Here is a 27,156-nt window from a genome sequence, read left to right on the forward strand (position 1 = left end):
TAGAACTGTGGAAGGTTTATTAGGGCTGACAATGGGAGAGACAGTAGTGGAAGGGGCAGGGAAACATTCGGGCCAGAATGTAGATCTGACACCTTCTTTAAATATACAATTACCATAATCTGCTTGTCATGGCTCAAAATCCTCTTCAAATTTAAACTGGTTCTCCTTTAAGGGAAAGACATTCTGATTTATTTCAATGTAATCTGAATTTTCCCTACACGCATTTTGCCTTCTCTAACACATCTGTGATCTCTGATGAACACTTTACTGTGTGGCTGCATCTATGACTCTATACATAATGAAAACAATTCTTATCAGATCTCTGAATGTACACACTCTCTTACTTTCTTTTTTAACTAGTAGGACATGAATTTTTACAGGGGAAAGAGTGTCTTTGCCTTGTCTTTTAAAGCACAGATTACTAAGCTCTAGGCCTCAGGGCGTATATCCTTAGGTTAATTTAATGTATTTTCCAGAATATCTTTGATGATTCTGTGTGTAGACATTTTCTTTTAAACTACAAGAGCAGTGAGCGACAAACACGTCTCAGCCAGTCTGCAAAATTCTATATGTACTTGATCTCATCTTTCTCACGATGACATCAGAAATCAATATTATCCCTGTTTTAATGATAAAAAGCTCACACTCTGTCTAGGTCCCACTGAGTATTAGGGACTGAACAACAGGTATACAAGCAAAGAATCATGTACAATATACTGTGAGGAAAATGCGGGAGATGCAAAGCTGACAGTCAGGGGTGGAGACTAGAGGATGCAAGGATGTGGTGACAGGGGTCCTGCAGGAGTGGCCCTGGATCAACCTTGAATTCCCTGGGAAGAACCTGCCTTATGTTGAAGGCCAAGGCAGCTATTCAGCTCATCTAGATCCTGACTGCATTTTCAAATCATTGGACCAAAAAAAAAAAAAAAAACCAAACTTCAGCCCCACAAAATATTCTGAAAGAACCAAGTTAAACATCCCTGTTTATCCAGAGCCTTCTTTCACCCATAACCAGAACTTTCAGAAATGCAGTGAAAACAATAATCCGAATGAGACATTATCTAAGGGCTTTACGGCAACAATGGCATCTAAAGGGGATAATGCATCGCCAGCACTGTGTCATTTCAGCACACAGCGGCCCCGTGTGCACATCTTACTGCCTTCAGAGTTCCTGCCCAAACTGTTTGCCCTGCTGGGAACGGCCTTCCAGTTCCATCTAAGTGACAGCACCTCACTTTTTACTTTTTCTTCTAAAACATCCTATGTATACCTGTGTGACTCACAGATTCCTCTTTTGCACTCTAGGGCCTTGAACTGGTGCTTGTGTTACGATGATCACAAGTTCTGGGTCACTTATGTATCATTTATCTCTCTCTTCTGTTTCTCTCAGGGGATATTTTAATTCTTGAAATTAGGCATGTGTCTTACGTTTCACAGAACCCAACAAGTGGTTTCTGTATGAGGCGAATCTGCAAAACTGGTATTTCTCTCATTCTCTAAAAAGCCTCTTTTCTTCTCTGCAAGGAACACCTGATGCCCAGCTCAGTTTGGGTGACCAGCCCATCAGTACATGTGAAGACCAGTCCATCATATGCATGTCCTAAGAAACTTGAGGCATAAATGTTACAATGACCTCAGTCAGGTTTGTCTTTGCATTACAAAGCCATCAGTATACATATCTGCATTGCCACTAAAACTCAAAAGAAAAATAAATGAACATGCTTCACAAATTAGCATACTCTTCAGATCATCTTACCATCTTAAAGATGTGGAGGCATTGGGTGGGGTCCCAGAGGAAGCCAGGGTGGAGGAGGTGGAAGAGGCCCACAGCCCTTGAGTGGTGATAAAGGGCAGCCCATGGGGTAGGGCATGCAGGGTGGTCATGGGAAAGGAAAGCGCCCTCTTGCATCCATACTGACCTGTAGAACAGAAGTTTAAAATATGCTGATATGACAGACAAAAGCCCCAATATCAACAAAAGCTGAAACCCAATGAAGCAGGTCCCAGCACCTCGTACCCTCCTCTCTTCCAGGTTCCAAGAGAGCAGCCTAATGCCAGAGAACTCCACACATCTTTCTAGGTCCTGCCCACAGCACTGGTTAAAAGGGTATAAAACACTGTTAACACATGCTAATGCCTGCATCTGTAAATGTATAACGTCAAGGGTCCTAGCTCAGAGGATTAACAGAGGAAATACCAAAGGTCTAAAGTAGCATATTCCTGACAGGAAGGCCTCCATGTGCAGAAGAACCCTCCACCACTCCTTCACTACCACCAAAGAAACTTGTTCTTTGTACACTAAAAAGAGAGGGAATGAAAGGAAATGAAAAGCCCATTCTCTGCACATGGAATCATAGCTACTCCTAGGAAAAGCTCTGCCTGCAAGATCACGCCCACATCCTCTGTGTTTCCTTAATGACAAAGGAGACCTAATCTCCTTGGACGCGCTGCCCATGGGCACAAAGATGTCTAGGGAGATGGGGATTCCTGGAGTCCTGCAGGGGAGCCGTGCATCTGTTTTAAGATTTCAGGGAATCCTAAACCGATAAACAGACAGGCCCAGTTTCATTTATCTTAATACACAGGAAATTCTGAACTTTAACTACCCTATGGGAAATGCGTACTATGGAAAAAAAAGAGTTGAGCACTCTAAATAACAGAACTAAGTCAAATGTGTTTTGATTTCAGGTATATAAATCCTGTGATGTAAGATGAGAGAGGTGTCAGCTGTAACAGCTTAAAGGGCACAATACAACCTGCTCACATGCACACAATGTAAGGACTTGTTGGAAATCACCCCAGCAGGTTATTATTGACCTTCACTACTCTGTTTAGTGTACATGTTCCACTAAAAATATAATATTTCTGAAAATTGAGATTTTTAAATCTAGTTGTCACTAGAATGATTCTGTTTAGCGTATTTTCCAACAGAGATGGGGTAGCAATGAATTACGAAATTTATATTACCCAAGCAAGTTATGACCAACCTAGACAGCATATTAAACAGCAGGGACATTACTTTGCCAACAAAGGTCCATCTAGTCAAGGCTATGGTTTTTCCAGTGGTCATGTATGGATGTGAAAGCTGGACGGTCAAGAAAGCTGAGTGCTGAAGAATTGATGCTTTTGAACTGTGGTGTTGGAGAAGACTCTTGAGAGTTCCTTGGACTGCAAGGAGATCCAACCAGTCCATCCTAAAGGAGATCAGTCCTGGGTGTTCATTGGAAGGACTGATGTTGAAGCTGAAATTCCAGTACTTTGGCCACCTCATGCGAAGAGTTGACTCATTGGAAAAGACCCTAATGCTGGGAAGGATTGCGGGCAGGAGGAGAAGGGGATGACAGAGGATGAGATGGCTGGATGGCATCATCGACTTGATGGACATGGGTTTGGGTAAACTCCGGGAATTGGTGATGGACAGGGAGGCCTGGAGTGCTGTGATTCATGTGGTTGTAAAGAGTCGGACACGACTGAGCGACTGAACTGAAGTGAAGCACATTAAATTTTCACAGAACACACAAAGGTACAAAATAATAGTAACATCACGTTTCAGTAATCTAGTAACATTCCCAAATACAGGAGATCAGGAGGGAGTCAACTGTGCCAGGAGACTTAAGTATGGAGCTATCTGTCATCCTCCTCACATTATTTCCAGGAACACACAGTGGGCAGGCCTCAGGAACACACAGTAGAAAGTTGGGCAGGCCTCAGCCTCTAAGCACTTATGGTTCTGGTTGTTGTTGAGTCATTCAGTTGTGTCTGACACCTTAGGACACCATGGACTGCAGCACGCCATGCTTCCCTGTCCTACACTACCCCCCAGAATTTGCTCAAACTCATGTCTATTGAGTCAATATTGCCATCCAACCATCTCATCCTCTGTCACCCCCTTCCCCTCCCACCCTCAATCTTTCCCACCATCAGGGTCTTTTCCAATGAGTTGACTCTTCACATCAGGTGGCCAAAGTACTGGAGCTTCATCTTCAGCCTCAGTCCTTCCAATGAATACTCAGGGTTGAGTTCCTTTAGGATTGACTGGTTTGATTTCTCCTGTCCAAGGGACTCTCAAAATCTTCTCTTAGCACCACAGTTCAAAAGCATCAATTCTTTGACAATCAGCCTCCTTTATGTCCAACTTTCACATCTAGTACATGACTACTAGAAAAATAATACTTTGACTATACGGGCCCTTCTTGGCAAAGTAATATCTCTGCTTTTTAACACTCTGTTTAGATTTGTCTTTTCTTCCAAGGAGCAGGCATTTTAATTTCACGGCTGCATTCACCATCTGCAGTGATTCCAGGGCCCACTGGGCCACGCTCAGTAAATCTTTAATCCAATTTTCTGCTGATGGGTAGGGTTGTGCTCCTTATCTCTAGTTTGGCCTTTCACCACCAGACTGGGTGAGTTTCATCCAGTTTTCACATGCCCATCTGGGTGTTGTCTCTGCTTTGGCTCAGCCTCTTCATTCCTTCTGGAGCTATTTCTCCACTCTTCTCCAGTAGCATATTGGGCAACTACCTGCCCGGGGGGGTTCATCTTTCACTGTCACATATTTTTGCCTTTTTATACTGTTTATGGGTTTCCCAAGGCAAGAGTGCTGAAGTGGTTTGCCATTGCCTTCTCCAGTGGACCATGTTTTGTCAGAACTCCACTATGACCCATCGGTCTTGGATGGGCCTCCACAGCATGGTTCATAGTTTCACTGAGTTACGCAAGGCTGTGATCTATTTGATCATTTTGGTTAGTTTTCTGTGATTGTGGTTTTCATTCTGTCTGCTCTCTGATGGTTGTGGATAAGAGACTTGTGCAGGCTTCCTGATGGGCAGGACTCTCTGTGGGGAAAACGGAATCTTGCTCTGGTTGGCAGGGCCATGCTAGTAAATCTTTAACTAATTTTCTGCTGATGGGTGGGGTTGTGCTCTCTCCGTCTATGGTTTGGCCTGAGGCGGCCCAGTCCTATGGTCTGTAGTCTCTAAGGAAGGGCTATAGTCTCTGTGGTAAGCCTAATGGCAACCTCCTCTAGGAGGACTTATGCCAACATGCCATGCTTCTTAGGAATGCTGCTGCCAGTGCCCCTGACCTCATGACAGACCACTGTCAACCCATGCTTATGCCGGTTCTGGGAGTGATACCAAATGTGACTAGCTGAAAACAGAGAAGCCTGTAGATTCCTGGGGAGGAGTTTGCTTTCCCAAGTAAAAATGACATGGTAGATATAGCACAATCAACCACACAATCTAGAGATGAAGAAAGGGTGTTGTATAAAAAGAAGTTTCCAGAAATAGTTGCAACCATAAATGACCACAGCATTTACCTGGCCCTTTGTACATCCTTAGTAGGGAAAGAATTGCTGTTTCTCATGGGAGCCATGCCAGGTCCTGTATCTGATAAAGGAGAAGTGATTGGAGGTTTATTCAAATTTGTACAGATTCTGAGAAAGAAAAACAATCCTACATACCTTCTTCCACCACCTTACACTCTTTCCCACTCTCAGGTCCATTACCAGAGGTCAAGGGTTTCCCCCATGCCTCAAGTGATCCCCAGGAGGCGAGCAAGACCCTGACTTTTGAGGAAGACCACAGGGCCAGAATTCATGTATTTTCAAAACTAATCAACCAACTGTGGATGGTCTCAACTAGCTGGAAATCAACATTGAAGCAACCGTTTCCCAAAACGGTTGAGGAAATCCCAATTTAATCTCAGATTAGAAACTGAAATGAGAATATCCTTGGATAGGCAGAATATCAACAAACCCTCACCATGAAGAACAGGAGTTCTTTTTTTGGGCCACAGGGGGATTTTTCAATTTTCCTGTCTCTGTATAAGTTGTCTTCTATATGTGACCAGGTATTATATAAATATTCATAAAGGGAAATAGACTAATTTTATAGTAATGAGAAAAGGAAAGCTGTGGAGATTCATCAGTGAAAGTGTCAGGTCATGGCGATGATGTTAGAGGAGCAAAATTACATAGAAATTTAATGGAAATTAAGTGGACTACCTAACCCATTGTAAAATAATAAAACAAATAGAATAAAGGAACATCCAAAAACAGTAAATGAATGCCTATTTTGCTAATAAAAAGAATAAATTCTCTCCTATATTTTCAAGGTGGGGAAGCAAGCTTGGACCCACTTGCCCTCCAGGCTCTCTCTTTAGTTAGAGGAACCAAGGTTGGGGGCTAAGGGGATGGGGAAGGTCCCCAGTAAGTGGTGGGGCCTTAGCTCCACCAATCACAGGGCACAGGCTGAGAAAGTCATTCTGACTGAGGAATCTGAGGAAAACATCTTCTGTCACTCCTTGAGACAACTTCTTGTCTTCAGTAAGCACTGGTTATTGTTCCCAGGCAACACGATCATCATTCACAGGAGAAAGAATGACATGGTGCGGTTTTGCAGCAGGTGTTAAGTTGTTGCACTTCACAATGTGCTCCCTACCTCTCCCTGGGAGTTTCTATGTCTCAGATCTTCCCAGCACCTGGGTTTCGGCATCCCGTATTTCTCTTGCAGCCCCTGTTTTTCAATTATTGCCAGTCTTGAATATAGAAAAAGAATGGACTTCAGTGAGAATTCCAACACCAGTCCTTGACTAGACACTAATGTCTTAGCCCTAATACCTCAAAGACACCCTTAAAAACTGTACAGGAAATCCCATACTTGTGTCTCAAGTAGGCGGCTTCCTTGCTCTGCTCTGCCATCTCTCTCTCCAAAATCCGACCCTTGATCTGTGGGAGGAAAAGCACACCCAAGTTCAGTTGTGGGAATGACAACACGAAGGAGAGAAAGAAAAAAAAAATTACCCAGTTGTCCTGAGCCTTCTTCTCAAGAAGAGAAATCTGAAAAAGGCAACACATGAATAAACTCCCCAGGATTGGGAATCTAAGGACCCCTCTTCAGCGCCTGAGGTGCTCAGTAACTTGGGTGGAGGCGGGTCACCTGGTGTCTGAAGCTGACCTCCTCCTGCTGCAGTTCTTCTTGCATTTGTTCAATCTGTTGCCTGTGAGTTATAATACAATTGCTTTCATCACATAAAGCTTAACACTGAGCATGATTTTAATACTTGCCCAAGTTCCCGTTATCCTCATCTCTATCTCCAAATATAATTTAGGAATACATATAAAGCACTTTTCACATGATTAGAAAGTGTCAGTAAGAACAAATCTACCATTAACATCCTTCGCTTATTTATTATTTTAGATAATGCCTACAGGCTTCTGAGTTGATATAATTCCCATACATTTCCAAAATTTCTCTCATTATTGTGTGATGAGTGACTGATCATAAAGCTTTGATTCTCTTTTTACTTATATTCTTACCATAATTTCCAGGGTTGCCAAAACCAGGTCCCTTAGTGACACTACTGTATTAGTGGACGCAGTTCTTCCTAAAACAAGGTGCATTCTCAAGTAACTTCAACTAAGTTTCCATACAGTCTGGCCAGCTTTGGGGATCAGTATATTTTTAGTGACTTAAATGGTTTGTTCTTTGTAATACTTATCTTTTCCCATACATTCTCTATGTATATTTCTTCTGAACTTTTGGGCTAATTGGTGCCAAACATTGTACAAAAGTTAAAATCAAAAACTCAAAAGTAATTTCATGAACCACTGGTATTTAGTATTTAACCTTACTTGTAATTGTGTGCTTCTGCTGAAACTAATTTCAAATTTCCCTCTGCAGCTGACAGCTGATTCTCCTTTTCCATCCACTCACATTGTTTCTTTTTCAGTTTCCTAAGATGGAAAAAGATATATACATTGCCCAGTAGCCAGTGTGAAATTCGGACTTCCTTATCTCCTAGAATTCTGAAGGTCTAGCTTCAAATGTTCCTCGCCACCACCCCATCCGTGTGTAGATTGACAACACAATCCGATGAATGAACTGAAGTCCCCCATGGAGGATTAAAGTAAAACCAAACTCTGACCTGCTAGGAAGTCTCTCTGCAGTCTAAGTTTTCTCTTTACAGTTCTTTACTCCTATTCATTCATCATAAAGTCTCATAAATAACCTACTTGGTGCCCTCCCAGGGTCAGTCTTGCATTTGAGATGGTAAAGACTCAATTTGTGTCAATGTGGAAAATGATGCCTGACCACTCATCCCAAGTAAACACATTATGATGAAGCAGGGGATCATAATTAGTTTTATGCCTCCATGGGGAGCCCTGATTCTTCATCCAGGCTGTGTATGGATGCAGACAATCAGCCAAAGAGAGTCTTCCATGATATGGCTTCATTAACACTCTCCAATAACTATCCAGAATTTCTATGGTTCAGGAGTGGAATCCCTACCTCTTTTTCTAAGGAAAAAATAAAAAAAATCCTCCCCCCCCAAAAAAAAGATCCAAGAAGAAAAAGCAAATCTTAGTGCTGTGTTAAAATGATGTGGACCGTCACACAGTCAGGGTGTCATCTCTAGGAGACAGATTTCAGATGGAAAACTAATAGCTCCAGGGTATTAACCTACTTTCACAAGACTGAGTCATTGATATTGAGAACAGTGAAGGTCAATGGCTTAACAAAGCCATTGCTGTTTTTTATCAGATTATTTTGTTCATGGTTCCAGTTCAAATGGTTTCAATCTGATATTTTTCTATGGGATCATATGCAAAATTCAAAAATTCTAGAAACAAGGATAAAAACACTAAGGAGAAAAACGTACCTGTATTTCTGTCTGGTCTCCCAGGCAATCTTTAAGCAAATGCTTTAGACTGGCTGTAATGTAGTGGTTGTATGGTAAGCTATTGAGTGCAGAATAAAGTGTGACTTGACAGAGGGTTGGGAGAACCAGACAATGTGCTGGAACTGAAACTTAAAGGACAGTGTAAATGGAACCAGAGGGGATCCAGGTATTAATTTAATTGATACTGGGACAATGCCTCTACTACCTAAAAAAACTATAAGAAAGAATGTGTGATGATCACTTAGAACAGAAAGAAAAATGTGGATTATGGAAATCAAGGTAGGATGAATGTGTTGGATGAATTTGGCAAAAATACCCTGGAACCTATTCTAAAAGAAATACGATTATCTACATTGGTTGACACATTCATTTATACAACAGTATTTGGAACATATGAACATCTTACTCTTCTGCAGCCATTTTTCTTTGTTCATAGAATTCAACAAGGAAGGCTTCCTTTCTCTTCAGCATTTTTAATTCCACTTCCTTCTCTGCTTTCACAGACCTCAGTGTATCACAGATGTCTTTCAGGTTCTTTTTATCTTCTGTAAGGAAGGCATTTTCTTTGGGTGAGAAGTTGTTTGGGGTGGGGATAAAAGTGAGGAAGAACCCTGAAGGCAAGAAGAATTCTGCGCCTTCCCCCAGCAAACTTATTTCCATTATGTGGGGCCTTCCTCCCAACAAACAACGTACCTACAAGTTGGCAGTTTTTGTTCCTCAAGGCTCTCAGCTCTAAATTCTCAAGTTCAGCACTGGCATCTTGTAACTTTAAACAGACATGAAAAAAAAAACAAAACACTCAAGAAGTAATGATCCACAACAATATGAGTATACTTAACACAGGAGGGTTGTGCACTTAAAAGGGTTAACATGGTTCATTTGATTTATGTGCATTACAGCATAATCAAAAATTGGTAAGGAAGGTATGGAAGTAAGATGGCAGAGGACAAGGACCTTGATGTCACCTCCTCTCACAAAAACATCAGAATCAAAACTAATTGCTGAATAACCATAGATAAAAATGACTGGAACCTAGCAAAAAAAAAAAAAAAAAAAAAGGATCTACATTCAAAGACAAAGAAGAAGCCACAAGAAGACAGGATCAAGGCTGCAACTGCAAAATAACCAAGTCCCATACCCGCCGGATGCCTGCCTGCCTGCATGCATGCTCATTCATGTCCGACTCTTTGCAACTCCATGGATGGTAGCCCACCAAGCCCCTCTGTCCATGGAATTTTCCAGGCAAGAAGACAGGAGTGGGTTGCTGTTTCCTTCTCCAGGGGATCTTCCTGACCCAGGGATTGAACCTGCATCTCTTGTGTCTCCTGCACTGGCAGGCGGATTCTTTACCAGCTGAGCCACTGGGGTGGGTGACCCTCAATCTGGAAAATAATTATATCACAGATGTTTTCCCATAGCAGTGACAGTTCTGAGACCCATGTCAGTTTCCCCAGCCTGAGGATCTGTCACTGGGATGAGGAACCCCTGGAGCATTTGGCTTAGAATGTCAGTGAGGCTTGATCACAGAAATGCCACAGGACTAGGGGAAAGAGACACTCCACACTTGGAAGGTGCAATCAAGGTCTCATGAGCAATAGGACCCAGGGAAGAAGCAATGACTTCATAGGAGCCTGGGCCAGACCTACCTGCTGGTCTTGGAGGGGGCTCCAGGAGGTAGAGGCAGCTGTGGCTCACTATGGGGACAGGGACACTGGTGATGGAAGTACTGTGAAATACTCACTGACATCAGCTCTCTGGGAGGCTGCCCTTTTGTTACCCAGACCTGGCCCCACTCAAGACACTGTAGGCTCCAGTGTTGGGATGCCTCAGGCCAAACAACCAGCAGGATAGGAACACAGCCCCAGTCATCAACAGGCAGGCTGCCTAAAACCTTTCTGAGCCCAGAGCTATCTCTAAACATACTCCTTACCTTGGCACTGCATGCCAAAGGAACAAGACCCAGCTCCACCCACCAGTGGATTGGCACAAGGCGCTTCCACCATGAGGCCTGCACAAACCTCTAGATCAACCTCACCCAGCAGAAGGCAGATTCCTGCAAGAAGAAGCAAGAGGAAGTACAAGCCTGCACCCTATGGAAAAAAGACCACAAACACAAAACGTCAGATGACAAAATGAGACAGCAGAAGTATATGTTCCAAAGGAATAAGTTAAAACCACAGATGAACAACTAAGTGAAGTGGAAGTGGGCAATCTACCCAAAAAACAATTCAGAGTAATGATAGTAAACATGATCTAAGATCTCAGAAAAATAATGGAAGCACAGACCTAGAAGATACAAGAAATGTTTAACAAAGAGCTAAAAGAAACAAAGAACAGAAAACAGTGCTGGAGGATACAATAACTGAAATGAAAAATACAGTAGAAGGAATCAATAGCAGAATAAATGATGCAGTAGAGTACAAGTAAGCAGCTGGAAGACAGAATGTTGGAAATTACTGCCATGAAACAGATTAAAAGGGCAGAAAAGAAAAGAAATGAACACAGTCTAAGAGACCTCTGGGACAACACTAAATGTACCAACATTTGCATTATGGGGGAGAGAGAGAACAGAGAGAGAAAGAGCCTGAGAAAATACTTGAACAGATAATAGCTGAAAACTTTCCTAACATGGGAAAGCAAACAGTCAGCCACATTCAGGAAGTTCAGGGAGTAGCACAGAGGGTAAACTCAAGGAGGAATACACAGAGACACATATTAATCAAACTAACTAATGCTAACCCTAGCCCTAACCACCAAACCAGCTTTAACATAGCAATGCCAAAGAATGCTCAAAGTACCACACAATTTCACTCATCTCACATGCTAGCAAAGTAACGCTCAAAATTCTCCAAGCCAGGCTTCAGCAATACGTGAACCGTGAACTTCCAGATGTTCAAGCTGGATTTAGGAAAGGCAGAGGAACCAGAGATCAAATTGCAAACATCTGCTGGATCACTGAAAAGGCAAGAGAGTTCCAGAAAAACATCTATTTCTGCTTTATTGACTATGCCAAAGCCTTTGACTGTGTGGATCACAATAAACTGTGGAAAATTCTGAAAGAGTTGGGAATACCAGACCACCTGACCTGCCTCTTGAGAAACCTATATGCAGCTCAGGAAGCAACAGTTAGAACTGGACATGGAACAACAGACTGGTTCCAAATAGGAAAAGGAGTATGTCAAGGCTGTATATTGTCACCCTGCTTGTTTAACTTCTATGTAAAGTACATCATGAGAAACGCTGGGCTGGAAGAAGCACAAGCTGGAATCAGGATTGCCGGGAGAAATATCAATAACCTCAGATATGTAGATGACACCACCCTTATGGCAGAAAGTGAAGAGGAACTCAAAAGCCTCTTGATGAAAGTGCAAGAGGAGAGTGAAAAAGTTGGCTTAGAGCTCAACATTCAGAAAACGAAGATCATGGCATCTGGTCCCATCACTTCATGGGAAGTAGATGGGGAAACAGTGGAAACGGTGCTAGACTTTATTTTTGGGGGCTCCAAAATCACTGCAGATGGTGACTGCAGCCATGAAATTAAAAGACGCTTACTCCTTGGAAGGAAAGTTATGACCAACCTAGATAGCATATTGAAAAGCAGAGACGTGTCTTTGCCAACAAAGGTCTGTCTAGTCAAGGCTATGGTTTTTCCAGTGGTCATGTATGATGTGAAAGTTGGACTGTGAAGAAGGCTGAGTGCCAAAGAATTGATGCTTTTGAACTGTGGTTTGGAGAAGACTCTTGAGAGTCCCTTGGACTGCAAGGAAATCCAACCAGTCCATTCTAAAGGAGATCAGTCCTGGGTGTTCTTTGGAAGAACTGATGCTAAAACTGAAACTCCAGTACTTTGGCCACCTCATGAGAAGAGTTGACTCATTGGAAAAGAATCTGATGCTGGGAGGGATTGGGGGCAGGATGAGAAGGGGACGACAGAGGATGAGATGGCTGGATGGCATCACCGACTCGATGGACATGAGTTTGGGTGAATTCTGGGAGTTGGTGATAGACAGGGAGGCCTGGCGTGCTGCAATTCATGGGGTCGAAAAGAGTTGGCCATGACTGAGCGACTGAATTGACTGAAGGAGACAAAACAATCGAATTTCAAAAACTGTGAGATGCTGATGAAAGAAATCAAAGATGACAGAAACAAATGGAAAGTTATACCATGTTTTCATATTGGAAGAATCAATATTGTCAAAATGACCATATCACCCAAGAATCAATGCAAATTGTTCAAATTATTAATGGTATTTTTTGAAGACCTGAGGAGAGAGCAAAGAGGAACTAAACAGCCTTTTGATGAAAGTGAAAGAAGAAAGTGAAAAAGCTGGCTTAAAACTCAGCATTCAGAAATCAAAGATCACACATCCAGTGCCATCACTTTTTGGCAACTATATGGGGAAATAATGGAAACAGTGACGGAATTTATTTTCTTGGTCTCCAGAATCACTGCAGATGGTGACTGCAGTCATGAAATTAAAAGACGATTGCTCCTTGGAAGAAAAGCTACAATAAACCTAGAAAGCATATTAAAAAGCAGAGACATTATTTTGCCAACAAAGGTCTGTCTAGTCAAAGTTATGGTTTTTCCAGTAGTCATATATGGATGTGAGAGTTGGACAATAAAGAAAGCTGAGTGCCGAAGAATTGATGCTTTGAACTGTGGTGTTGGAGAAGACTCTTGAGAGTTCCTTGGACTGCAAGGAAATCAAACCAGTCAATCCTAAAGGAAATCAGTCCTGAAAATTAACTGGAAGGACTGATGTTGAAGCTGATGCTCCAATACTCTGGCCACCTGTTGTGAAGAACTGACTCATTAGAAAAGACACTGATGCTGGGAAAGATTGAAGGAATGAGGAGAAGGGGACAACAGAGGATGAGATGGTTGGATGGCATCACCGACTCAATGGACATGAGTTTGAGCAAGCTCCGGGAGTTGGTGATGGACAGGGAGGCCTGGCATGCTGCAGTCCATGGGGTCGCAAAGAATCTGACACGACTGAGTGAGTGAACTGAATTGAACTGACAGGGTCTAGTGAAATCCTACAACTCACAAGGAGAAACAAACAGCATTGTAAAAGTTAAACCAGAGCTGTCTTTTTGCATACAAACTGATGATGTTATTGTTTTGCTGCCTGGGATTATAAGCTGGAGCCCCGCAGACTGCAATTTGAAGTCTCACTCTTGGGGTGGAGCACCTCCCAGGATCATTTCCCAGTGGGGACTTCAGATTGTAGGGCTTCCCAGATGGCGCTAGTGGTAAAGAACCCACCTGCCAACAGTAAATGAGTGAAAGTTGCTCGGTCGTGTCTGACTCTTTGTGACCCCATGGACTATCCAGTCCATGGAATTCTCCAGGCCAGAATGCTGGAGTGGGTAGCCTTTCCCTTCTCCAAGGGATCTTCCCAACCCAGGGATCAAACCTTTACAGCCAGGTCTCCCACACTGCAGGCAGATTCTTTACCAGCTGAATCACAAGGGGAGATGAAGACATGTGGGTTCTATCCCCGGGTTGAGAATCCTTTGGACAGAGGAGCCTGGTGGGCTACAGTCCATGGAATCTCAAAGAGTCGGACATGACTGAAGCAGCTTAACATGCACACTCACACTTCAAATTGATATTAACAAAGGACTTTCCAATGCCGTTCAAGTCTGGATGTAGGTCAGTCCAATTTGGTGATGTATCTGCTATTACTTTTCTCTGTTGATTCTATTTACTATCTTTTAATGACTATATTGAAATTAGGTAAACTAATCTTCTATACAGAATCGAAACTTTATTTGTGTGTAATGAGTGGTTTATTTTGTTTGAATCCATTGAATTTAAAATGAAAGTAAAAACTTTTCGCAAAACATGCCATTTGCAGCAACATGAATGGACCTAGAGATTATCATACTAAATGTGGTAAGTTAGAGAAAGACAAATATATATATCACTTATATGTAGAATGTAAAAGAATGATACATATAAACTTATTTATAAGCCAGAAACAGATTCACAGACATAGAAAACAAACTTATGGTTACCAAAGAAGAATGGTAAGGGGATTAATTAGGAATTTAAGATTAAATATATACACACTACTATATTTCAAATAGATAATGAGCAAGGATCTACTGCATAGCACCAGGAAATCTACTCAATGTTCTCTAATAACCTATATGGGAAAAAATCTGAAAAAAGGATACATGTATATGTATAACCAAATCATTTTGCTGTACATCTGGAACTAATACAACATTTTAAGTCAACTATATTCCAATATAGAATTTAAAATAATTGAAAAGGAAGTATTGATTTTTCAGTTTTCTGAATTAAACAGTCTATGGGAGTAAAACTTGTTACCTGATTCTTCTCAGTGTTGAGCTGAACATTCTGTTCATGCAGTTCTTCAGGTTTCACTTCCACTTCACTGACACAAGCTTCATTAAAGGCACTTTCACACTGAAGCAAAACATTCTCATCAATGACTTAATTCCCAAGAAAAACAATTCCAAGCAAATATCATTTTAATCTTCTAAGACGTGAAAATCTTTTCTTTGTAAAAGCTAACTTATACAATGGAAATCCTGCAGCAAATATAGGTAGTTTACCTCTGAAATTCCTGAGGTGTTTGCTAAAATAGCATCTTTCATGTCCTCTGTAGAATTTTCTTTTTCCAGTATCTACATAGGATAGAAACAAGAAATGTACTGAGATGGACTGTATATCACTGAATGGACACACTCAGTGATATGCTGAAAAGTGGTAATATCAAACAAGCATATCCCAGGGTGATCCCTAAGTTTCATGTGATAGTAGATCCAGGGTGGGCCCAGGAAAAATGTCAAGCCCATAAAGAAATGCAGAACAAAGAAAGCCATGAAGGCACAAGTATTTCATAGCTTCATAAAATATCTTGCTCACTGAATAACAACAGAGATGACTGGATGACAAGGGTGGAAAATTGTCCATGTCAAACAGCTCATCAGTGGGTGTTCTTGATGGAAAAGAAAGAAAACTTTCCCAAATTCACATTGAAAATTCTTTGTTCAGCAGAAAGAAGGGTAGGGCTCATACAACTTGGCTAGATATTTTCCTTCACCTCTCATATATTTCCTGGGATTGTCTATGTGAAGGCAGTGCCAAATAGTGAGAAAACTCAGAAAATTAAAAAAAAAAACTTCCTAGTCTCTGAAACTGGAAAAGTCATGGGGATATGAGTATGTGATATTCCAGATCATTGTTCAGAAGGAGGTTCAGCTCCCAAACACGCACAATCTATGGTGGTGAATAGTAAGAGGAGATGGAGCCCTCAACTCACCCAATGCACAGAAAGCCTCAAAAGTCTAACTGTGATAAACTTAGCAGCCAAATTCTTACCAAGTTTGGTGTCTTGACATTCTGACCCCTCACAGATTGCAACCTAGCACGAGAACTTTGGAGGAGGTCATTCAGAGATTCAGTCGTTTTGAATGTTATTCAAAACAATTGTTTTGATGTTATCTCAATTGTTTTGATGTTATCCTTTAACAAAACAAATTGAATGAGTAATAATTACTCATTACTCTTCTGTTTTCAGAATGTAATCCCAGGTAGAGACAGGATTTTTACCTTAAACTTTAGTGCTTCATGAGAGAGCATCTTATTTTGTCTCCTAGTTTCTTAAAGACGTTTCTTTGAGTCATTGATCTATGCAAATATGTGCAAAAGGAAATCAGAGTTACAAATATGGATTACTGTGCCAGCCAAACCTATCTTTTGATTGTGAGTCCTTCTACAAATACAGAAAACAGTGCTTTACATCTATGGAGCTTGCTATGAACCTGGACTGTTTATGGAACATGAGAAATAGGATGGCAGGATGAAAGAAAACAAAGAAAAATAACTGAACTCTCAGAGGGGGAAGAAGCTGAAGGTAAAATCATGAAAAATAACAAAATAACAAAATAAATAACAAAATAAACAAAATAACAAAAATAATAAAATAACAAAATGATACCTTCTGTTCCATATTGGCTATATTTTCTGCAAGTTGTCTGTTGTCCTTCACAAAATTACTGATTTTCTCTGATATCTGTTTCAAATTAACTAAAGAGAGATAAAACAATTACTAAGATTTAGTAGAAAAACTCAGTTAAAATTGAATTATCTCAGTGTAAGCAGCAGACATACATTATCTTTTTCTTTTCTCTTTATATAACTTTACTATCATGTCTAAAACAAGCAAATTTTAGCTAGCAGAATTTGAAACCTAAGAAACATTATTTCAATGAGATTCCTATGTAAAACACTTTCAAAGATGAATAAAAACATTAAATCGACTTCTAAATTCTCCTCTATCTTTAAGTGCCATTCTCAGAAAATTCAGTCACTTCAGCTAGCTGTGTCGTCACCAAAGATGAGTATAGAAAAAAGCAAACATCCTGTCAACTTAAAATTCTTGCCTCCAATTACTAAGGTGAATATATATGTTGCTATAAGAAAAAGAAACTCCTTATTTCATCCAGCTTCAACTCACATCCAGGCCCTATGTGCAGTTCCACAGAAGGCAAGTTCGAAATGTTGACTGATAGGCTCTTGAAAGGCTTCCGATGTCTTCCTGATGCCCTGTAGATTGCCTTTCTCTTTGGAATTGAACACACTTGCATACAATGTGGGCTTCACTAACTTGGTGCTAGAGGACATAGTCCCTAAAAAATAGCATTTTCCTCCCAAGATGGAGATAATGTTAACATCAATTTTCGGGAAGACAGAATGCATAAAGCACCCAATCACAGGTGTATACACATGTATGAAGCCCCTGGTGGCTCAGACGGTAAAGAATCTGCTTGCAATGCAGGAGAGCCAGGTTCCATCCCTGGGTTGGGAAGATTCCCTGGAGAAGGGAATGGCAAGCCACTCCAGTATTCTTGCCTGGAAAATCCTATGGACAGAGAAGCCTGGGGGGTTAGAGTCCATGGGGTTGCTAAGAGTTGGACATGACTGAGTGACTAACACTTTCACTTTCACATGTATCAAGCTCAAGAATACAGCCTGCAATTCCAGACTCCTCCAACAGACATTTAATTCCCTCATCGGATCACACAGTGCAAACTTATCTTCTGTTTGCCCAAGGTGAAAGCTCAGATGCCGAGATCACTTATTACTGCCACCATTGCTGCATTCATTGTGATGAACACCAACATTTGAGGGCCTACCAAGTGCCAGCAGCCACCCTGCTCTCAACAGATAAGCCCACATAATCATCACTATCTATAAAGCACATACAGAATTCATTATCCCTATTTTGCATCATGTTCATTTCCACTCATTCTCCAGTGGCATGAATGTTTTCCTCCACTTCAGACTCATAACCCCTGGCTTCATCCTTTGTTGTGACACACAATGCCTGGCAATATCTGCATTCTTCCTTAAACCCGAAGCTTCTTCACTATGGTTTTATCATCTTCACCTTTCACCAAAAACTGGGTCATGACAGGTACTCATTCCAAACTTCAGTCTCATCATCCCTTGCTTCCTAACCATTTATATGCAAAATTAAATTCATCCTATTCTCCCCACTCCCCACTCTTGTGGTCTTTTCCTCATTCTTTTTTTTTAAATCTCAATGGATGGCAATTCCCTCTACAATAGCATTAGACTTCAACCCAGGAGGAGGAAATTTTTCAAGAGTAACCATCACAATATAAAGTAATATCCTCTAATTAAAAACTAAAAATAAAAATTATACTTAAAAAAACAAGTCAATTAGACAAATACAAAAAGTCACTGTATTTACTTCTAGCTGAATTAAAACTAACATCAAACACCAGTACTGAGAAAATATCACAAAGGAGTCTAAAGCTTAAACTCTTACCTTGAAATATTGGGGGCTTGACCTAGGGAAGGAAGAAACAAAATTAAATTTGATATCAAAACATATTATTTTAACAATCTATAGCTCCAGTAATTTGGCCACTTGATGCAAAGAGTCAACTCATTAGAAAAGACCCTGATGTTAGGAAAGATTGAAGGCTGGAGGAGAAGGGGGTGACAGAGTACAAGATGGTTGGATGGCATCACTCACTCAATGGACGTGAGTTTGAGCAAGAACTGGGAGATGGTGAACGACAGGGAAGCCTGGTGTGCTGCAGTCCATGGGGTTGCAAAGAGTTGGACAGGACTGAGTGACTGAACAGCAACAGCCAATAGTTCCTGATAAAATATCAAAATAATAATCCCCAAAATTATAATAATCATTTTGATAGTGATAATGATTCATATGATTAAAAATAACAACAAAAAAGAATTTACTATTTAAGTCGGGCTACTTCCTACACAATTTCTGATAAGGAACACAATGGTAAATAACTTATTTTTGACCAAAAGGTCTTTTTCAGTGAGTAAGTGAGTGAAGTCACTCAGTCGTGTCCGACTCTTTGCGACCCCGTGGACTGTATCCCACCAGGCTTCTCCATCCATGGGATTCTCCAGGCAAGAATACTGGAGTGGGTTACCATTTCCTTCTCCAGGGGATCTTCCCGACCCAGGGATTGAACCCATGTCTCTGACATTGGAGGCAGATGCTTTAACCTCTGAACCACCAGGGAAGATAGAATGGATAAAAGATCTTTTATATTCTACTAAATGAGCACCTATCTATTTAATTTTGATAATGCAATGTATTTTGTTTTGATAATCTTTTATTTTTAATAACACAATGTTATAAATATACTAAAGCATTGTTATTTTCTTAAATGCAATATGTACATTGCAGTTCAGAACCTAGGATTATTTAAAAGCTTCCAAAAGGAAAAGGCAAAATCTTTCTGCTGAGATATGCCTCTTAACTCACTAGAAGCTTTTCTGAAATCTTTCAGGGAGTTGGCTGCTTGACGAATTGATATACACTGAAACATATCATGGTTTGAATTTTCCAGACCAATGAAAATAGAGGGTAATCTATGGGAAAGAAAGTGGGAGATGGCTAGAGGAAGAGCACAAGCAACAAAAGAAAGGACAATAACATTTCAAGAAAGGAGAAATGTGCTTCCCAGATATGAGTTATAACCTGAGGAATTTTAGCTCAAGAAAATCCAGGCAGAGCTTCATCTTAATATTATGCAAAGATACATTTTCTTCACCTTAAAACATATTTCCTCATTCAAAATCATAAGCAATATTCAGATTGAGACTGAAAGCTTTCTGAGGCTAGCCCCAAGACTTGCCAAGATATTAGAATATCATTAACTTTACACACTGCACAGGAGTGAGCTTTACTGTCCTTTGTCACCTAATCCCCAGGCAGGGGCATGTGAAAAGAAGGATGGGGTCACCAAATACTTGATATTTATGTTTTCATCATGAAGAAAACGTTTTACAGATGGTCATTTTTCCACTGAGAATATAGTTCTTTGGCTCACTGAGTTCTTTAATAAAAAGATTAGAGTATTTTGCAAAGCATTTTCATTTCAAAGCTAATTTCTGTTAGAGTTTATACTCTAAAAGGAAATAAAGAGGAGAGTTGGACTCCTGGATTCTGGTCCAACTTGTAAGGAACTTGGAAATTGTCACTCATCCACAAACCAGACAAAAGCCAAAAGACTGGAAAAACACCAAAACTCTTTGTAGATCACTCAGAGAACTGAAGCCACAAGGCAAATTCTTGCTAGAGAATTAGAGAAACTGACCTGCAGATACAGGTAATCATCATTTACTGGAGCAGAGGCCCAAAGTCAGAATTCTCTACAGAACAGAACATCATGGGAGAGAAATCTATACTCTAATGGATGAAGTTCTGGGGGCTCTGTGTGGCCAAGGGAATGAAATTTAATAATGCCAGATTGCCCAGTGTTAGGGGATACCCTATGTTTCATCAGTTTTATCTTCGGGAATCCTAAAAGATATGTAAATATTGGGGGGAAATCTCCACATGCTGTTGACATGAGAGAGGGAAAAATAGTCATTTAAAAATAAACACTGTATTCTTTTCTATTTTTAAGTGGACAAAATATCAAACAAAAAAGGAAATTATAGGCCAGTATTACTGAAGAACAAACATGCAAAAATCCTCGACAACATATTCACAAACCAAATCCAGCAGTATATTAAAAGGATCATACTCTGAGATATGGGACTGATTTCAGGGATGCAAGGATGGTTCAATATCCACAAATCAATCAATGTAATACAACATATTCACAAATTGAAGAATGAAATCCCTATGATCACATCAATAGATGGAGAAAAATTCAGCACATATTTTATATATATATATATATATACACACACACACACACATACATACATATACATAACTACCTCAGCATAATAAAGTCCATCCATGACAAACCCACAGCTAACATCATATTCAATAGTGAAACACTGAAAGAATTTCTTCTAAGATCAGGAACAAGACAAGGTCATCTACTCTTCACTTTTATTCAACAAAGTTTTGGAAATCAGCAACAGCAATGAGAGAAGAAAAAGTAAAAAGCAATCCAAATTGGAAAGGAAGAAGTAAAACTGTCACTATTTGCAGATAACATGATACAGTATACAGAAAATCCTAAAGATGCCACACAAAAACAACGAGTTCATTAATAAATTTTGTAAATTTGAAGCATGAAAAATTAATATACAAAAATCTGTTGGTTTTCTATATAATAACAATCAACTATAAAAAAAAGAAATTAAGGAAACAATCTCATTTACACTTGCATTAAAAAAAAAAAAATCTGTGTTCAGAAACCTATGAGTTTAAAAAAACCCCGTTCTCAGAAACCTATGAGGCTGATGAAAGAAATCAAAGACATAGAAAGGTACACTGTGTCCATGGATTGGAAGAATTGATATTGTTAAAATGACCATACTACCCAAGGCAATCTATATAATCAATGCAATCCCTTATCAAAATACCAATGGCATTTCTCATGGAACACGGGAACCACCTGAAAGCGATCCCAATGTCCAAAGCTGGAACTATTTGAGCAACAAAATGAAAGAGGATTGCATTATTCTAGAAAAATCAAAATACATTTCAAGAAATCCATATGGAAATATTTCCCTTAGAGGATGAAATCTGCATGATTATGTAAATGCTCAGTTCTCCAAGATGTGAAATAGAACTCCCCACTCCTTGTGGTGTGCACACAGTAATTTCATCAGGGAGGATGTACACTGTGGCCAGGGGAGAAACACAAAAAGCACTGACTAAAGATCTTTTCTAATAATTTTAATAATACTTATAAATGGAGGAGTATACCATTTAAAAATTGTCAATCACTATTCTGAACACTTGCTGCTGCTGCTGCTACTGCTAAGTTGCTTCAGTCGTGTCCGACTCTGTGCGACCCCGTAGACGGCAGCCCACCAGGCTCCCCCGTCCCTGGGATTCTCCAGGCAAGAACACTGGAGTGGGTTGCCATTGCCTTCTCCGAAACTTACATGATAGTGTACATCAACTATACTTCAGTAAAGGAAGCCAAGCCCTCAAGAGAAACAATTTTACTAGAGTCTAAATGGGGTTTGGCCCAAAGACGAGGTGACATCGGCAAAGGGAAATGCCCAATTCCAATGCTCTCTCTCTCTCCTTCCTGTCTCATCTATGTTAAACTCAGCCTACCCTCTAGCCTGGTAATATAAAATCTTACATTAAAGGCCTATATATAATACCTCAGTTCCACCACAACAGGGCAAAATATGGAGCTAACAACAAATCCTTACAAGGCATACTAAAAGAAGAAATCACACAGTTTGAATTCAAAGTGCAAATATTTGAATCACACTTAATATGGAAGAGACAATCAGATCATTATCTCTGGGGATTTAAAACCTTAGAGGATAAAATCTGCATGATTATGTGATTAACATGGTAATGGATCCAATGGTAAAAAGTGGACAATATGCAAGAGTAGATGAGGAAAAAGGATCCAAAGGAAAACGGAGGAATCAAGAACACTAACAGAAATGAGGAACACGTTTGATGGGTTATTAACAAACTCAACATAGCTGAGAAAGAATCAATGAACTTAAAGAAACGTCAGTAGAAACTTAAACAGATGCAAAGAAAATAATAATAAAGCACAAATTACTCAAGACAGTGGGACAATTACAAAGGATCTAACCTAAACATAATAGCAATACCAGTAGAAAAAGCAAAAAAACTTTTGAAGCAATAATGACCAAGAAATTCTAAAATAATGATAATAATGATAATCACCGAGCCACAGATACAGGATGCTCACAGATTTCCAAGTGGGAATGAATACATACATATATATTTAGATGTTGTTTATATATTTATATAACATATAAGAGAAAGAAAAACTTACGTAGAAGCCAGGTGTGGAGGGCATTGGAGTAATAATAACACCTTACCCAGAGAGGACAAAGATAGAAATACATCAGACTTCTATTCAGGAACCATGTAATCAAGAAGAAAGTGGAACGAAATATATTAAAAGTGTTAAAAGGAAAGAATCATCAACCCAGACTTCCGTAAACACTGAAATTAGCCTTCAAAGCACACTATGGAATAAAGAAAATTGTGAGAGATAATGAAGGGTATTACTTTAATGGTAAAGAGGTCAATTCTGCAAGAAGACATAACAATTCTTCATATGTATGTATTAATAATAGTGTCAAAAATTGACAGAATTTCTAGGATAAATAGATGAACTCATTATTATAGTCAGAAATCAAAACATTTTATCAGTCATTGACAGATCCAAAATATAAAAATCTAATAAGAATACACTTGAACTGAACAACATTATCAACCAGCTGGGTCTAACGACATCTATAGAAGACTTCAACCAGTGACAGCAGAATACACATTCTTCTCAAACTCATACAGAACATTCACTAGGACCATAATTCAGAGCCATAAAACACTTGACAAATTGAAAGTAATGGCATAGAAAGGATATTCTCAGACCACAATGGATCTGTAAGAAATCAGTAATAGAAAGATAACTGGAAAATCACATGAAAAATGGAAATTAAACAACATACTTCTAAAGAAAACATGGGTCAAGGAGGACATCTCAACAGAAATTTGAAAATATGTCAATCTAACTGAAAATAAATACATTAAAATTTGTGGGATGCAGTGAAAGCACTGCTTGGAGGGAAATTTGTAGAACTGAATGCAAATAAAATGTCTGTGACTATAAACATTCCCATCATGGATGATTAAAAGTACATCTATAAGGTACTTTAGTAATACTCACAGCAAGGATAGTCCTCCAGAAGAAAATGACAAACTCAGAAATTCCCAAGGAGGCAGTAATCGTTGTAAGCCTGCAAAGGACTTCATAAGCCTCAGGCCCAAGATGGAAATGGTCAAGCAGAATGTGGACCAGCTGAAATAATATTTGAGATGATGAGGAAACTTGAAGACAATCGCAGTATATCCATCACAAAGAATCAACTTTAGAAAACATAAACCAATCTCCAGGAGGTACCTACATCCCTCTTATATATCCTCATGGAGGAGACAGGGGACAGAAGGATTCTAAAGGAGCAGGAGGAAACTTCTGGGAGTGTTGTGTTTACAATCTTAATGTAGTAATGGTTTCATTGCTGCACACACATGTCAAATATCAACAGACTGTACTCATTAAAGAGGTGCTTGCTATCATAGATAAATTATACCACACTTCAGCTGTAGAAAAAAAGTCCGATACACAAACTGTTAGAGATTTTATTTTGCTAACAAACACATTGCAAGTATTTTAAAAACAGTCAGCAGACATTAACCTATGAATGTAGAAGACATCTTAAAATTGAAAAATAAGTGAATGCAAACAGAGTGGATGGGAAACCTATGCCTTCTGCTGTATCTTCATGAAGTACCTGGAAAAACTCCTACTGAACGTTTCCTAAAATAACTCCAAAATGTATAGAAGGATGGGGAAAATAACAAGAAAAATGTATGTTAAAGATATAAATGAGAATAACAGAGAAATATTTATAGATATTGAAATAAGTGAGAAAGATCAGCAGCTTGTTATAATAAAACTGATTATTTTTTCAACCAAAATTAATTAAAAATTTCCATTTAGCCCAAGTTTCTAAAGACATTGAGGTTTTTTTTTCATGTGCACTTTGATTCTGAACCAGAGCACATAATGTCAGACTTCTGAAGTACATAATGATTTATACAATAGAATCATTTCATATATTATGATTAAAATGATAAGAATTGAATTTAGCTAAAAATACAATTCCAAACAGTCAATAAAAAGAAGTCACTTACATTTTTCATAGCATTGCACCTAAACAATTAATAGCAACCATGAAAATTAAATTATAAAAAAATCAAAGTTTCTGAATAATAAAAACAAGAAGAAAGCATATTTTCTTATAAAATCTAGCTATGTAAGTATTTTAGGAGGAAATAAATTCAATGTGATTCATACTAATCTACATACCAAGTTTCAGTTTTGTAAAAATAAAATCCCTCTACTCTAGAAAGTAGCTTCTGAAATGAACAGCATTTTCATCATCAACCCTCACAACTGAGGTCAGTAAAATGTGTGCTGTTGGGAATCATACACTGTCTTTGAGTAGACGCTGTGAGAGATAAAAGAGGCTCTTAGCACAAAGGTTAAACACACAGATCGAATGCACAAAAAAGACCAACACCATCTGGTCAGTAACTGGTAAAACATCAGGCGCGGGCACTCTTGTTCTGTATGGCAACTGCCTAAATGCTGACACCAATAGCTGACTCCTACCTGGAATTGATCCAGTGGGGTCAATAAACTGAGGTTCTCAGAGTCAGTGGCCATGAGCAAGAGTGGAGGTGGCAAATGCAAGACAAGTTGCTTTATCTGAGTGCCCAAAGATGAGATAGGGAAAAGAGAACTTCACTAATCTATGAGAATACAGTCTCAATCCCTTTGAGGGAAAAAAAAAAATTCCAACAAAGATTATCTAGACATTTCTTCCTTTGTAGGCTCAAAAGAAACAGGTGGAGGTATTCATGTCGCATGACTCTATCTCAATGCAAAGGTTGTCCCAGGTACTGGGCCTTTGCAATTCCTTCAACATCTGGTGCATGCCAAAGAGAACAAATCAATTTATCTCTTTGGGGTGTTCTCAGTTTTTATCTTACTTTCCTGTGTGTGGAAGAACATTTTTATGGGGATGAAAACTTTCATAGTATGGTGAACCTGGCATTTCTTTATATTTGAACAATTCTAAGGACTTGAAGGACCTTTCTGTTTTGGGTAAATCAGCACTCTGTACATAGACACTTCATTAAAGAAAGGGCAATGACTCATTCACCTCCAGGTTATGTCACTCCTAAGGAGTTCCCTGTTACAAACATCCCAGCAGGGTGTAGCCATACTGACTGGGCTCTCAGGGCTCCCATCAATCTGGCTGGACAGAGTCCCTGAAGGCAATATTCAAAAACACAATGAAAGGGATGCCTCAGAAGTTGATAAAAGTCAACAAACCAGAAAGCCCAGAGCACAAATGGCATGTCACTCTTTAGCAGACCAGTACCAACCCAGAGCTTAAACACCACAGTTCGCAGGACTGCCAAACTTCACAAATATGAAGGGTGTGCTTACAGGAAAACACACTCCACAGGGGAGGACCCTGAACTTGTGTAGCTTGAAGAGGGATCTTGACAAGCTTTCCAGGAGCCAGTCTAATTTTGAGCCCAGGACTTCTAATAAATAAGAGTTCCTTACTTAAAAAAAAAAAAATAACACTATTGAGACCTAATTCATATATCATACAATTCATTCATTTTTGACATACGACTCAACAGCTTTTAGTACATTTCCACTTCCTTCTTTGACCAAATAAAGTTACTATTTCAGGTTTCATCCTGTCAAGCCTGCTGTGTTTTGATTCTGGCAGCAGCGACAGGGCCAGGACAATGAGAACAGCTGCGGCAAGAGTTGGTTCAGGCTGGTCAAGAAACCTGCCCTGAGGACCTTGGTCTTCAGGAAGGACTGAGTTCCCCTTGAGGACACCAAGAAACATGCAGTTATTTAAGTTCAGTATGACAGAGCCCAATAAAAAGGAAGAAACCACTGGTGTTTCGTGTTTACTTACATGCATGTTTGGGAAAAGTGGAGACCTGAGTAGGAAGAGACAGAACAGCAGTGTCTCCATCCCCATACGCTGCTCCGCCCAGGGGCTCCGAGGTTGCCAGCTAAGAAGTAGGGTGGGGAGGGGAGAAGAGTGGTTGGATTTGGAGCTGGGGAAGGGATGGGGGGGTGGTGGTGTGGCAGGAAGGGGGTGTGGTCTCCTGGGAGGATTAGAAGGGGCTCCGGAAAAAGTACCAGGGGGTCAACCAAGTCCTACAAGGGAGGAAGGAGTGTTCCGACATCTCAGTAGGCCAGCAGGTCAGCAGGTCAGCAGGTCAGGAGGCAACAAAAAACAGCTAAAGTGGAATCGCAGGAGCAGTTGGAGGGGACGAACGGGGCTCCGTCTTCCTCCTAGTTTTCTCCTGTTTGGACGATGCCATAGCAACACAGACGTCATAG

The 27,156-nt window shown here is 39.9% G+C and overlaps 1 protein-coding gene across 1 annotated transcript; it reads right to left on the minus strand.

Moving 5' to 3' along the window:
- Positions 1–27,154, minus strand: LOC147345315 (transport and Golgi organization protein 1 homolog). The gene is made up of 15 exons (XM_086375599.1): positions 27,150–27,154; positions 26,723–26,822; positions 23,878–24,009; positions 18,522–18,543; positions 16,665–16,753; positions 15,277–15,348; positions 15,029–15,127; positions 9,376–9,448; positions 9,089–9,227; positions 7,634–7,735; positions 6,939–6,999; positions 6,803–6,838; positions 6,660–6,727; positions 1,757–1,919; positions 1–165 (listed from the first exon to the last, which is right to left on the minus strand). Exons 1-15 carry the CDS (start codon positions 27,152–27,154, stop codon positions 127–129), a joined length of 1,200 nt encoding a protein of 399 aa, XP_086231725.1. The 3' UTR covers positions 1–126.
- Positions 27,155–27,156: the final 2 nt, after the last annotated feature.

The sequence above is a fragment of the Bos grunniens genome, chromosome 25, assembly GCF_055505025.1.
Source record: "Bos grunniens cultivar Pamir isolate PY7600 chromosome 25, Bosgru_T2T1.0, whole genome shotgun sequence".
Lineage (NCBI taxonomy): Eukaryota > Metazoa > Chordata > Mammalia > Artiodactyla > Bovidae > Bos > Bos grunniens.